Raw genomic sequence first — 9898 nt, forward strand, 5'->3', positions numbered from 1 at the left:
GTAAATCTGTTATAATTTTTTTATAAATTTGTTTTAATTTTGAAAATAAACAATATTTTTACAATATTTTAATTTTTTTACATTTTGTAATTACTTTCATCATATATTCATTATATGTGAAAAATCATTATAGCAGATTGTTGAAATGATTGCTACATATAAAAAACTGCTGTAACAGATTGCCAAAAATTTTCGTTGTTTATCTAAATATTACAATAATCTATTATCAAATAAATTTTAGTAAATTGTTATTTTAATTTGTATGTAAAAAAAATATGTTAATTTATGTAATAAAATGACACGCTTCAACCCTATATATAAGAGTATCTTATAAAATAGTATTTTGCTAAATTATATAGCAGAGTGTTTTTTATTAGATTTATATAATTATATCTTTGAAGATAGAAAAATAGAAATATAGGATTGTGATATCTGAAATATTTTAAATATTGATTCTATATTAGAGAAACTTCAATAATTATTATTTTTTAACATTAACTTAAACTGTATATATAAGCTTGATAAAAAAAATTATGTCACATACTGGTTATTTATATATATTCAATGCATTTATAGATTTGCTTTTAGTATTTTAAAACTATATATATGTATTTTATTTTATACTATGAATCTATTCATTTAAGCAAAATATATTTATCAATTCGGCGCTATTAATTTTTTTGTTTGTTTCATTTATAGTTCTTTTTTTACATTCCTGCACACTAAATTTTTTTATTTTTATACCAAATGTATGTTCTAGAACTTTATATAAATATAATAATTATATTTAATGATATATTTAATAATTTACTTTAATTACGAATAGAAATAGCGAGTCGATAAAATAAAAATGAATTTTTTTTCGTTTTCCAATTAATATTATGTATAATTCATTGAAAAAGAGAAATTATAAAAAATAATAACTATGAGATGTACGAAAATATATGACTATTAACCCCTACAGCATAGAATATTGCAGCAATATTATTAATATTGTTGTAACATTGCAGCAACATTGCAATATTGCCACAATGTTCTGTGTTGTATGGAAAAAAAAAAACGTTTTATATATACGTACACAATATGCTGGTACGCGATTATGCACATGTTTATGTATTTACATCGTTTATTGTGAGTCTCTTCTCAGCCTCCTTTATGCTTTACTCTGAATCACTATCAATGATGCTTTGAATACGTTTGCGAGTTTCTCGATATCGTTGCGGTGTATCTGGAGGTGTTGATTTGTTGTTCATATTTCTTCTTGCGCGCGTAACACGCCCTAGGAACATAAATTTAACATCTCTATAATGTAGCTGTAATATTATAAAATAAATTCTCATATAAAACTTGGATATTAACCTTCAGATATAATGTTGGATATATCTAATTCGGACACTTCTTGCATTTTCTCTTTCTTTTTTTTTGCTCGTTTACATTTTTCCAATGTTGGCCTCCCACTAATACCATTTTTTTCCAATAATTCCTTTAGGCGCTTAATTCTTGCAGAATTATTCTTACAATCAGCCCAAAGCTCATAATAAGATTTTACTTTTATACCAGCAACTTTTATATATTTTTTCAATTTTTGTATTTGGCTATTGTTATCTGGTTCCTAAAATAGTTTAATGTCACATGATATACATACATATATTTATAACATAATGCACATTAATTTATTTATAAAAAATTGTTATTTACAGCACTACTACGTCTCGTCCGTTTATTCTTCAATTCTTTCTCATCTTCAGAATTATTATTATTTTCACTTGCCGAAGAATCTTTTTCTGACAAGTCTTCTTCCGTTCCATTTTTAGTTTTTTTTGCTTTATTAATTTTCTCTGTTGAAGTCACACTATCATCATCAGATATATGTTCAATATTCTTCTTGTAAGAATATTTCTTTACACTTCGTCCTCTCTTTGATTCCACAGAGCGTTTTGTTTTCTTAGTTAATGGAGATTTTTTCATCTTTTTAGTTCGTGGACTGTAATCTTCATCCGAATTATTTTGACTCTCATCAGACTCAGAAGTCTTCAATTTACTGAAACTTGTTCGGGCTCCTCTTTTCTTTACCTTTTTCTCTGATTTAATCTCCAATGTGTTACTGACTTCTTGTGAATCAGACTTTTCTGTCTCTGACATACTACATTCCAATTCTGATTCATTTGGTTCAGCTTTAACAATTATCGTCTTCGGGCGTGGCTTTATTTCTTTTTCATCTTCACTCTCGGAACTTGGTTCTTCTTTATCACTCGCGCATTCTACTGAAAGCTCTAATCCATCTACTACTTCTGTATCTACAATTCGATTTTTCGCAATACGTTTTCTTTTTATTCCATCTTTCTCACTTTCTTCTTTTGCTTCATCTGCTTCATTAATTTCTTCATTACTTTCTTTTTCTTCTTCCTGATCGTTAGAAATAGATATCACATTTCTATAGCAGGTTTTTTGTGTAGATTATTCTTTTTTTTTAGTATTAAAAAACGAACGATCAATAATAAATATAAAAAAAACTATCAATCTTTACTATTAAAACTGTTTAATATATATATATCATTTTTAATTTTATTTTAATGTTAAAACATTAACCATTTAATACAATTTCAAAAAGTGGAAGAAAAAGTATAATCAAGAGTAAATATAAATATAATAAAAATAACATTCTATAGATAAAAAGAATTATATGTAAAAAATTCTATAGATATATGAATAAAATAAAATTACATAAAATTATTTCAATTGATGCCAGTTATTACCTTGATTTTTATGTCTTCTACAGTTTCATTCATAAAATCATGTATAATTTCATCCATGGAATTATCTTTATCAAAAGGACTGTCATTCCCATTTTCCTCTTTGATTAATTTATTATCTTGTTTTTCTTTATCCTCCTTCATGTCTGATTCAGGTAGAAATTTCTCATGTACATTTTGTTCGCTTTTTGAACATATTGTATGCTTTTCCTCTTTTATATTATATTCATCAGTATTATTTTTATCTGAATTAATCTTGGGGTTTTCTATTTTTAATATTTCTGACTGTTCACCAGAGGAATTTCGTTGTTTTTTAGTACATAAATTTTTTGTTTCATCTTCAGAATCTTCCTCTCGTAATCTCTTCTTTGTTATTATATCTGTAGAATCTGATGATAACTCTAATTTATCCATGTCTCCTTCTTCATGATCAGAATCTGTCATTTTTTAATCTAAAACAAATGTATATTTATTGTTAAATATAATAAGAAAATAAATATGAAAAACAATAATACAAATAAAAGAAAGTACAAAGCAAAATAAAAATAATTTAACCAGATTTTATAAGATACATTGTTCCATATTTATATATGAATATGTATATATATACATACATACATGCATATATAAACACAATATACACACAAAATAAGTGATTTAATAACCATCTAAAATGCTAAAAATGACATAGCATCATTTCACATTCACATAGGGTAAACTTGTCATCTTGAAATAAACAAAAATATCTAATTGTCTAAAAACAAATTAAGATATCTAATATTTAATGCTAAATATAATAAACTGAGATTATAAAGTTTTAATGTTGTATATATACATACATTTAATTTATTAAATCTCTATCATATCTAATATTACAAATTTATAGGGTTGAAAAAGATTGTATAAGAATAAATAAAAATATCAAAATATTTCGCAATAATGTGTAAGACATTTCAATGAAAATTTCGAGCGCATGTTTTGTCGATACACATGGTAATTTTACTCACATATGTATCAAACAATATATAGAATTTAAAAAAGATATATATATAGCAGAGAGAAACCTGGTTTAGTTTCAACCGAAGCATTAATTTTCGTATTGAAAAACACGGCATCGACTTCATTCCACATAGACATTATCGACAGTACAAGAAAATGGATGTGCGAAATAGTTCCAACTTTGAAATGGGTGCGAGGGGCGTATCAAGCAATCTCATGAAACGGTAACAAGCAAAAGGCTGCCATGGCCATTCTCAGATTTCTCTCTGTATACATATAAAGAGAGAGAGAGAAAGAAATAAAAAGAAAATTACAAGTACGTACAAAATGCGCAGCTAATATGAACATCTATACCAACACCTATACATGCGTAACAATTAATGAAGATGAAGCCAAATTAATCTCTCCACATAGATCGTGAATGATATCTTTGCAAAATATAATTATAAGCAATATATATGCGTATAATTACCTCTCAGATACTTATCTGCAGCTGTCACGACTAATGCGATTGTGTATATTTGCGCGGCAAAATCCTATGCGGTAACGACGTAACGGCCAGCATCGGCTATTGGCCGGTACTCTTGTTCATGAAAAACAAACATTCAAGATAGCATGGACATTTCAACGTGTTGAAACTCTGCACATAGAACGTATCAACGCGTCAAAAAAAAGGATGTAATAGCCAATCAAGCTTTCGCTCTTAGGGACAAGCTATAAATCGATTGGCTAACATCGCTTTATAGCACGCTTGACATGTGACGCGTTCTATGTACAAGCCATAAGAATGCGCTTCATTTGACGCTCCAGAAATTATGAAGCTTTTAATCAACCAATCAAAGCAAAGAATTTTTGCTTCTTTCGTCCTTGTTCAGTGAATCCCTCAATCAAACAATTCAAAATATTTATAACGTCAAATAGAACACACTCATTCGACCCAATAACACATTTGTGAATACGCATTAAACATTTGATTAGTATAGGACACAGGACTCACAGAAATTCTGTGACAGGACATGTATGCATGTATGGTCCTCATGTTAGTTAAGTTGAGTTCAATGAACATCCGCGCGTCTATCTGTCATAATGCTAACTGTCCTAACATATTTTTTAAAAATTTGTATGCAAATGCGATACGTAGATAAGCATTTTCATCGAAAGAGTGAAATTATGTTAAGCATCATCACATTATGCCACAAAAATTAATAAATTCAATGTTCGACGAGCAGAAAAATGCTAGGTAATTTTTAAGGTTTCCTGCAAATTTAATCAATATTACAAATAATTATCGTATGTGCAATAATTAATTTTTGTAATAATATATGTAGTATAGTATAGTAATTAATTGGTAGAGAGATATAATTAATAGTCAGTAATCTTTAAGAGTACCAATTTTTTAATGTTATATATTTTATTAAATTAAGTGTAATATATATCATGAAAAGTTTATTTCTAATAAAATAAATTTTCAGGCAGCTGATCTATCAGCGTGGAAGGGAAAGTTCTCCACATTATGTATTTTTACATTCGGATGATGAAAGTAGCACAGATGAGGAAAATATCTCTTTACAAATTATTAAATCCGTATCATCACGCCGTAAAATTGAAGTGATCAATATACAGATAAAACCTGAAGATACTTTGCAGGCATTGGCTCTCCGATATAGATGTACAGTATGTAAAAAAATTTGGTCCATAAAAATATAACAAAAATATTTACAAATTTGTTCTAATTTTTATATATTGTTGCATAATTTTAGATATCTGAATTGAAACGAATTAATAAAATTGACAAAGAGAATGAGATATATGCAAAGCCTTATATTAAGGTTCCTGTACAACCATTTTCTATTTTAACTGAAAGCCAAGATGAAAATATCATTACATCTACACAAAGCCAAGAAAAATTACCTGCAAAAGAAGAACAATTAATAGATATTATATCGACTACAGAATCCTCAAAGACAGAAATTAATGCAATTATATTAAATTCGGTATGTGAACCTTTATCATCCTATAATAATGCCAATTCTTCTGAAGTTCCACACACAGAACATGATCGATTGCTTAATGATACAGAAAGTACTGAAATAGTAGAATCTTATGAAACAGATATATATAAATGTTCTGGAGACAATTGGGGGTTGTCTTGGATGCAACTTCTTGTGTTTTCATTACTGTTAAGTTTTGCAGGACCTATTATATACATACTTTATATAACTGAATATTCAGCAAAAGCAAATATGACTATCAGTAATTGATATTTTATTTAAAAAAAAGTATGTATAAATATAATAAGTATAAAATAGAAGAGAGAATATATTTTTTCTATGTAGATATAATTTCTGTAAATTTTGGAACTAAACAAGATGATATTTATCACATATATAATAATTTAATATATGCATTAAAAATTTTGTTTACAGACCTCTCTCTATTAAGATTTTATTAGTATATAATTAAAACTGTACATATAATATTGTATATATATATATTAATCTTTTTACATTTAAAATATACTTTCTCATTCTATTTTATATTATAACAAAAAGTTTAATTTTGGAATAGTATTTTATACAGAGTGAGATATTTTATAGAAAATATAACTAGTATAGAATGGTTCAAATGTAAACAAAATCTTTCTTGTAAAAATTTTATACATAAAATCTCATTTATATTTGAACCATGCTTGTATATTAAATATAAAATCAAAGACATAACTGTCACTATCAATAAAGTTAGATAATAAATTCTAATATAATTTAATAAAATAACTAAATTATTTTTTGCCTAGGAAAAAATGTTAACTTATTTTATATCAAGCATACTTGTGATAAACTTTTAACACAATAATTAATTTAATAAATTTGATTAGGTCTTACATATTGATAGAGAATAATATAAGAAATATAATTTATAAGTATATAAAGCACTCACTGACCTTCATAATTCTGGACTGCCTCTTGTTAATCTAAAATAAAATGGATTTTTCATATTTCTAATATGATTCAAAATATTCAGATTACTTGATGGCGTATATTATAATTAATTCAAAAAATATAATATATTAAATATGTATTACTATATATATTTATGTGAGGCATCAATTTTAATATTTGTATTAAGTTATAATATCATTTCTGTATCTTAATTTTAACAAACTTCATATTGTCCTTAAAGATAATTTATATGCTATTACAATAATAATGACAATAATATTTGCGAAATATTATGTATGAAAACATTTTTCAAGAATGTTAAATGCTTCTTATGTTCAAGATTGCTAAAATATATTTTTAAAAATTAAGTGGTATGTCATTATTTCATATTATTCATAATTTTTTTTATCGATTATATTTATACTACACACTCCTACATATGTGTGTGTAGTATAAATATAATTGATAAAAACACTTGTAACATTATTTTATACATTCAAGTATAATTAGAAAAATTAACTTTTTTAATTGTCAAAATTCTTATAATTGAAGTTAGTAATTGTAATATTACTTATATAATTGATAATCTCTATAAATATGTCAATTTTTCTATTTCTAGAAAATATATAAACAAATATAACATCTATTGAGAAAAATATTTACTTTTTTTATAAAATATATAAAAATACATTTTAAAAAAGCCACATTTAAATAATGAAAAATTATATATGTAATAATGTTGAAAAATAATGTAAGTTACGTTACAAGCAACATCTTTATAGAAATTTTATCTTTCTCATTTAAATAGGGTTTGAATATGAATTACAAAAATACACGTGTATAATTTTTTTAACTGTATTTGGTTGTATCATTACAGTTTTTTTCACCTTACATCTGGCAATGTATTCTGTAATAATTAAAGTAACAATATTATAAAAGACATTTTGTATGTTTTAAATTTTGCTTTAAAAATAGATGCAAAAATATTCAGTATGTGTGAGAATATATACTTCAAAATATATTCAGAAGACCGTCGTTATTATCATCATTTAAGTTTTTAATGTAAATATTATAAACTAAAAAGATAGAATAACCACGAACCATTATTGGAAAGAGAGGTTTAAAATTTCTTGAAACTCTTCTTTGATCCTGTTCCTTTTGAAACCTTTAATACATTAAATCTAACTGTCTTGCTCAAAGGTCTGCATTCACCAATGGTGACTACATCACCAATTTCTACATCTCTGAAATTTAATTTATAAAATTTGTAATTTTTAATTTTAATTAATTGTTAAATCTTTTTTTATTATTATTTTGTCAGATCCATGATAATTCTTCAAATTGTATTGTTATTTGTCAGTAGACCATCGTGATATATCATCATATAAGAATAAAAGTTGCAGTAAAAAAAAAGTTTAATATTCCTTGAAAAAATGTAAATTTTTTTATTATACCTGAAGCAAGGACTAAGATGGACACTCATATTACGATGACGCTTCTCGAAACGGTTGTACTTTCTAATGTAATGTAAATAATCCCTGCGTATAACTATAGTACGTTGCATTTTCATCTTTTGTACAACACCAGTCAGGATACGTCCTCTTATCGATACATTGCCTGTAAATGGGCATTTCTTATCGATATAAGTTCCTTCAAGTGCCTGTAAAGATTAAACCAATATATGAAACACTTTGTACATCTTTTATCATTAAAAGAATTAAATACATAATTATTCAGTATGTGAGAATATAAAATTTTCTTCAATTAATTTTCAGAAGACCGTCGTAATTTATCATCATATTAGATATTTTAATTATATTTGCAATAATAGTAATATTAAGGCTATAAATTAGATTATTAATTACAATAATTAATTACAAGATAATTTTCAATATGCACTTTGATACATCTTTTATAAAAGTTAAAATAACAATAAAAACTTATTCTACAAATGTATTCATTTTTATGAAGATTATTACAATATACAAAGAAAGAAAAATATTGCAAGTAAATTACTGAGGTGTAGTACTGTGAATTAAAAGAAATTTATACTCACTTCGCGAGGTGTCTTGAAACCGAGCCCCACATTGCGACTGTATCTCATAGGCTTCCTACGCTTCGGGCCTAGACCTTTCTTACGATTAAGAAAGATCGTGGGTTGTTTTTGAAACGCACGCTCGCTCTGCAAACAAAAACATACATATACAAATTATGCATTTCTTTCGATATTGGAATTTCAAGAGAAATATCGACACACGCGTGTATGACCTAACCACGTGTTACGTTCGCGACTGTAACCTCTCTATCACACTTTAACCTACGACCTTGCTTTTTGCATGCGTTTACACCTAAGGCTAATTGTCGCAAGAACGTAGCACGTTTTCACAAAGCAACACCGTAAAACACAAAAAATTCCATTTATTGATCGTTAGAATATCGCACACATACCTGATCAGCCATCTTGCTCTGAGAGTGAAAGACCGATGTAAACCGGAAATGGCGCGGCATATAAACGGATCTCGACTTCAGCGACACCACGACCGCAGTGCAACCAACAGAAGAAATGTATATTTTTCGTTAGAATATGCAATAGTGCACGATTATAGTGCAAATGGTGCAGGTATATATTGTCGTTTAATAATTAATTATGTCGATTATAGTATCATAGTAATTAATTTGTTCAGAATCATAGTATTTATACTTATAATACCCTACAATTTTTCGAATTTGACTTTTATGTTAAATAATAACGCTATTTGATTTATATAGTTGCACTTTTTGCACTTATTTTCGAATCTAGATACTACGATTGGCTCACATGTCGATACTTCAAAAATTGCAATATTGCTTTTCGAATAAGTTAATCGCGTCATGGTGAAGATGAGAAGTTACAATTAAATCATCTATTTTTCGGGATTGTTATTGTTGCAAAGTGAATCTTGCACAAGAAGTTATCGCAAAAGTGTTCGTCGCAAATCGTCATATAACATTATACATATATATAGTTATATAATCAATTTAGTTATTCAGAATCGAGAATCAATTTCTGCACGGAATCACCTCCGCTTATCTCATTCTTCACTGAAGTAGAATGGAAATGAAACTTCCACGATTGGGAAATCATATTCTTCTTTGTATTTTCTTCAGCTCTCAAAGTAAGTACATATAATCCAATTGGCATTGGAAAATGTCAGGAATATTTTAATA

General features: G+C 26.6%; 3 protein-coding genes across 4 annotated transcripts; 1 reads left to right on the top strand and 2 right to left on the bottom strand.

Annotated features, from left to right (window-relative positions):
• Positions 1 to 332: 332 nt before the first annotated feature.
• Positions 333 to 4357, bottom strand: LOC145976724 (uncharacterized). 2 transcript variants are annotated; one of them, XM_083108055.1, is made up of 5 exons: positions 3818 to 3958; positions 2757 to 3205; positions 1699 to 2406; positions 1360 to 1612; positions 333 to 1279 (listed from the first exon to the last, which is right to left on the bottom strand). In XM_083108055.1, exons 2-5 carry the CDS (start codon positions 3195 to 3197, stop codon positions 1161 to 1163), a joined length of 1521 nt encoding a protein of 506 aa, XP_082964181.1. In that variant the 5' UTR covers positions 3198 to 3205; positions 3818 to 3958; the 3' UTR covers positions 333 to 1160. The 2 variants fall into 2 exon arrangements, with proteins under 2 accessions (XP_082964181.1, XP_082964179.1); XM_083108053.1 differs by lacking the exon at positions 3818 to 3958 and adding an exon at positions 4225 to 4357 and having other exon boundaries at positions 335 to 1279.
• Positions 4358 to 4703: 346 nt separating this feature from the next.
• LOC145976682 (lysM and putative peptidoglycan-binding domain-containing protein 3) lies at positions 4704 to 7001 on the top strand. The gene is made up of 3 exons (XM_083107987.1): positions 4704 to 4992; positions 5225 to 5426; positions 5513 to 7001. The coding sequence occupies exons 1-3, from the start codon at positions 4943 to 4945 to the stop codon at positions 6011 to 6013; spliced, it is 753 nt and encodes a 250-aa protein (XP_082964113.1). The 5' UTR covers positions 4704 to 4942; the 3' UTR covers positions 6014 to 7001.
• Positions 7002 to 7532: 531 nt separating this feature from the next.
• Rps11 (ribosomal protein S11) lies at positions 7533 to 9233 on the bottom strand. The gene is made up of 5 exons (XM_083107988.1): positions 9140 to 9233; positions 8748 to 8873; positions 8146 to 8351; positions 7793 to 7935; positions 7533 to 7598 (listed from the first exon to the last, which is right to left on the bottom strand). The coding sequence occupies exons 1-4, from the start codon at positions 9197 to 9199 to the stop codon at positions 7812 to 7814; spliced, it is 516 nt and encodes a 171-aa protein (XP_082964114.1). The 5' UTR covers positions 9200 to 9233; the 3' UTR covers positions 7533 to 7598; positions 7793 to 7811.
• Positions 9234 to 9898: the final 665 nt, after the last annotated feature.

The sequence above is a fragment of the Camponotus vicinus genome, unplaced genomic scaffold (genome assembly GCF_025532165.1).
Source record: "Camponotus vicinus isolate PSW18456_S1 unplaced genomic scaffold, iyCamVici1.0 SCAF_9, whole genome shotgun sequence".
Taxonomy (NCBI): Eukaryota; Metazoa; Arthropoda; class Insecta; order Hymenoptera; family Formicidae; genus Camponotus; species Camponotus vicinus.

Bases quoted from the DNA above. Each gene is read 5' to 3' on its own strand.
- LOC145976682 (XM_083107987.1), top strand. From the start codon at position 4,943: ATGCCACAAAAATTAATAAATTCAATGTTCGACGAGCAGAAAAATGCT. The intron at 4,993-5,224 runs GTAATTTTTAAG...ATAAATTTTCAG, and splicing joins GACGAGCAGAAAAATGCTAG to GCAGCTGATCTATCAGCGTG. The intron at 5,427-5,512 runs GTATGTAAAAAA...GCATAATTTTAG, and splicing joins CTCTCCGATATAGATGTACA to ATATCTGAATTGAAACGAAT.
- Rps11 (XM_083107988.1), bottom strand. From the start codon at position 9,199: ATGCCGCGCCATTTCCGGTTTACATCGGTCTTTCACTCTCAGAGCAAG. The intron at 8,874-9,139 runs GTATGTGTGCGA...TTTTGTTTGCAG, and splicing joins AGAGCAAGATGGCTGATCAG to AGCGAGCGTGCGTTTCAAAA. The intron at 8,352-8,747 runs GTGAGTATAAAT...TAATCTTTACAG, and splicing joins GTTTCAAGACACCTCGCGAA to GCACTTGAAGGAACTTATAT.
- LOC145976724 (XM_083108055.1), bottom strand. From the start codon at position 3,197: ATGACAGATTCTGATCATGAAGAAGGAGACATGGATAAATTAGAGTTA. The intron at 2,407-2,756 runs GTAATAACTGGC...TCTAACGATCAG, and splicing joins TAGAAGACATAAAAATCAAG to GAAGAAGAAAAAGAAAGTAA. The intron at 1,613-1,698 runs GTAAATAACAAT...AAACTATTTTAG, and splicing joins GGACGAGACGTAGTAGTGCT to GAACCAGATAACAATAGCCA.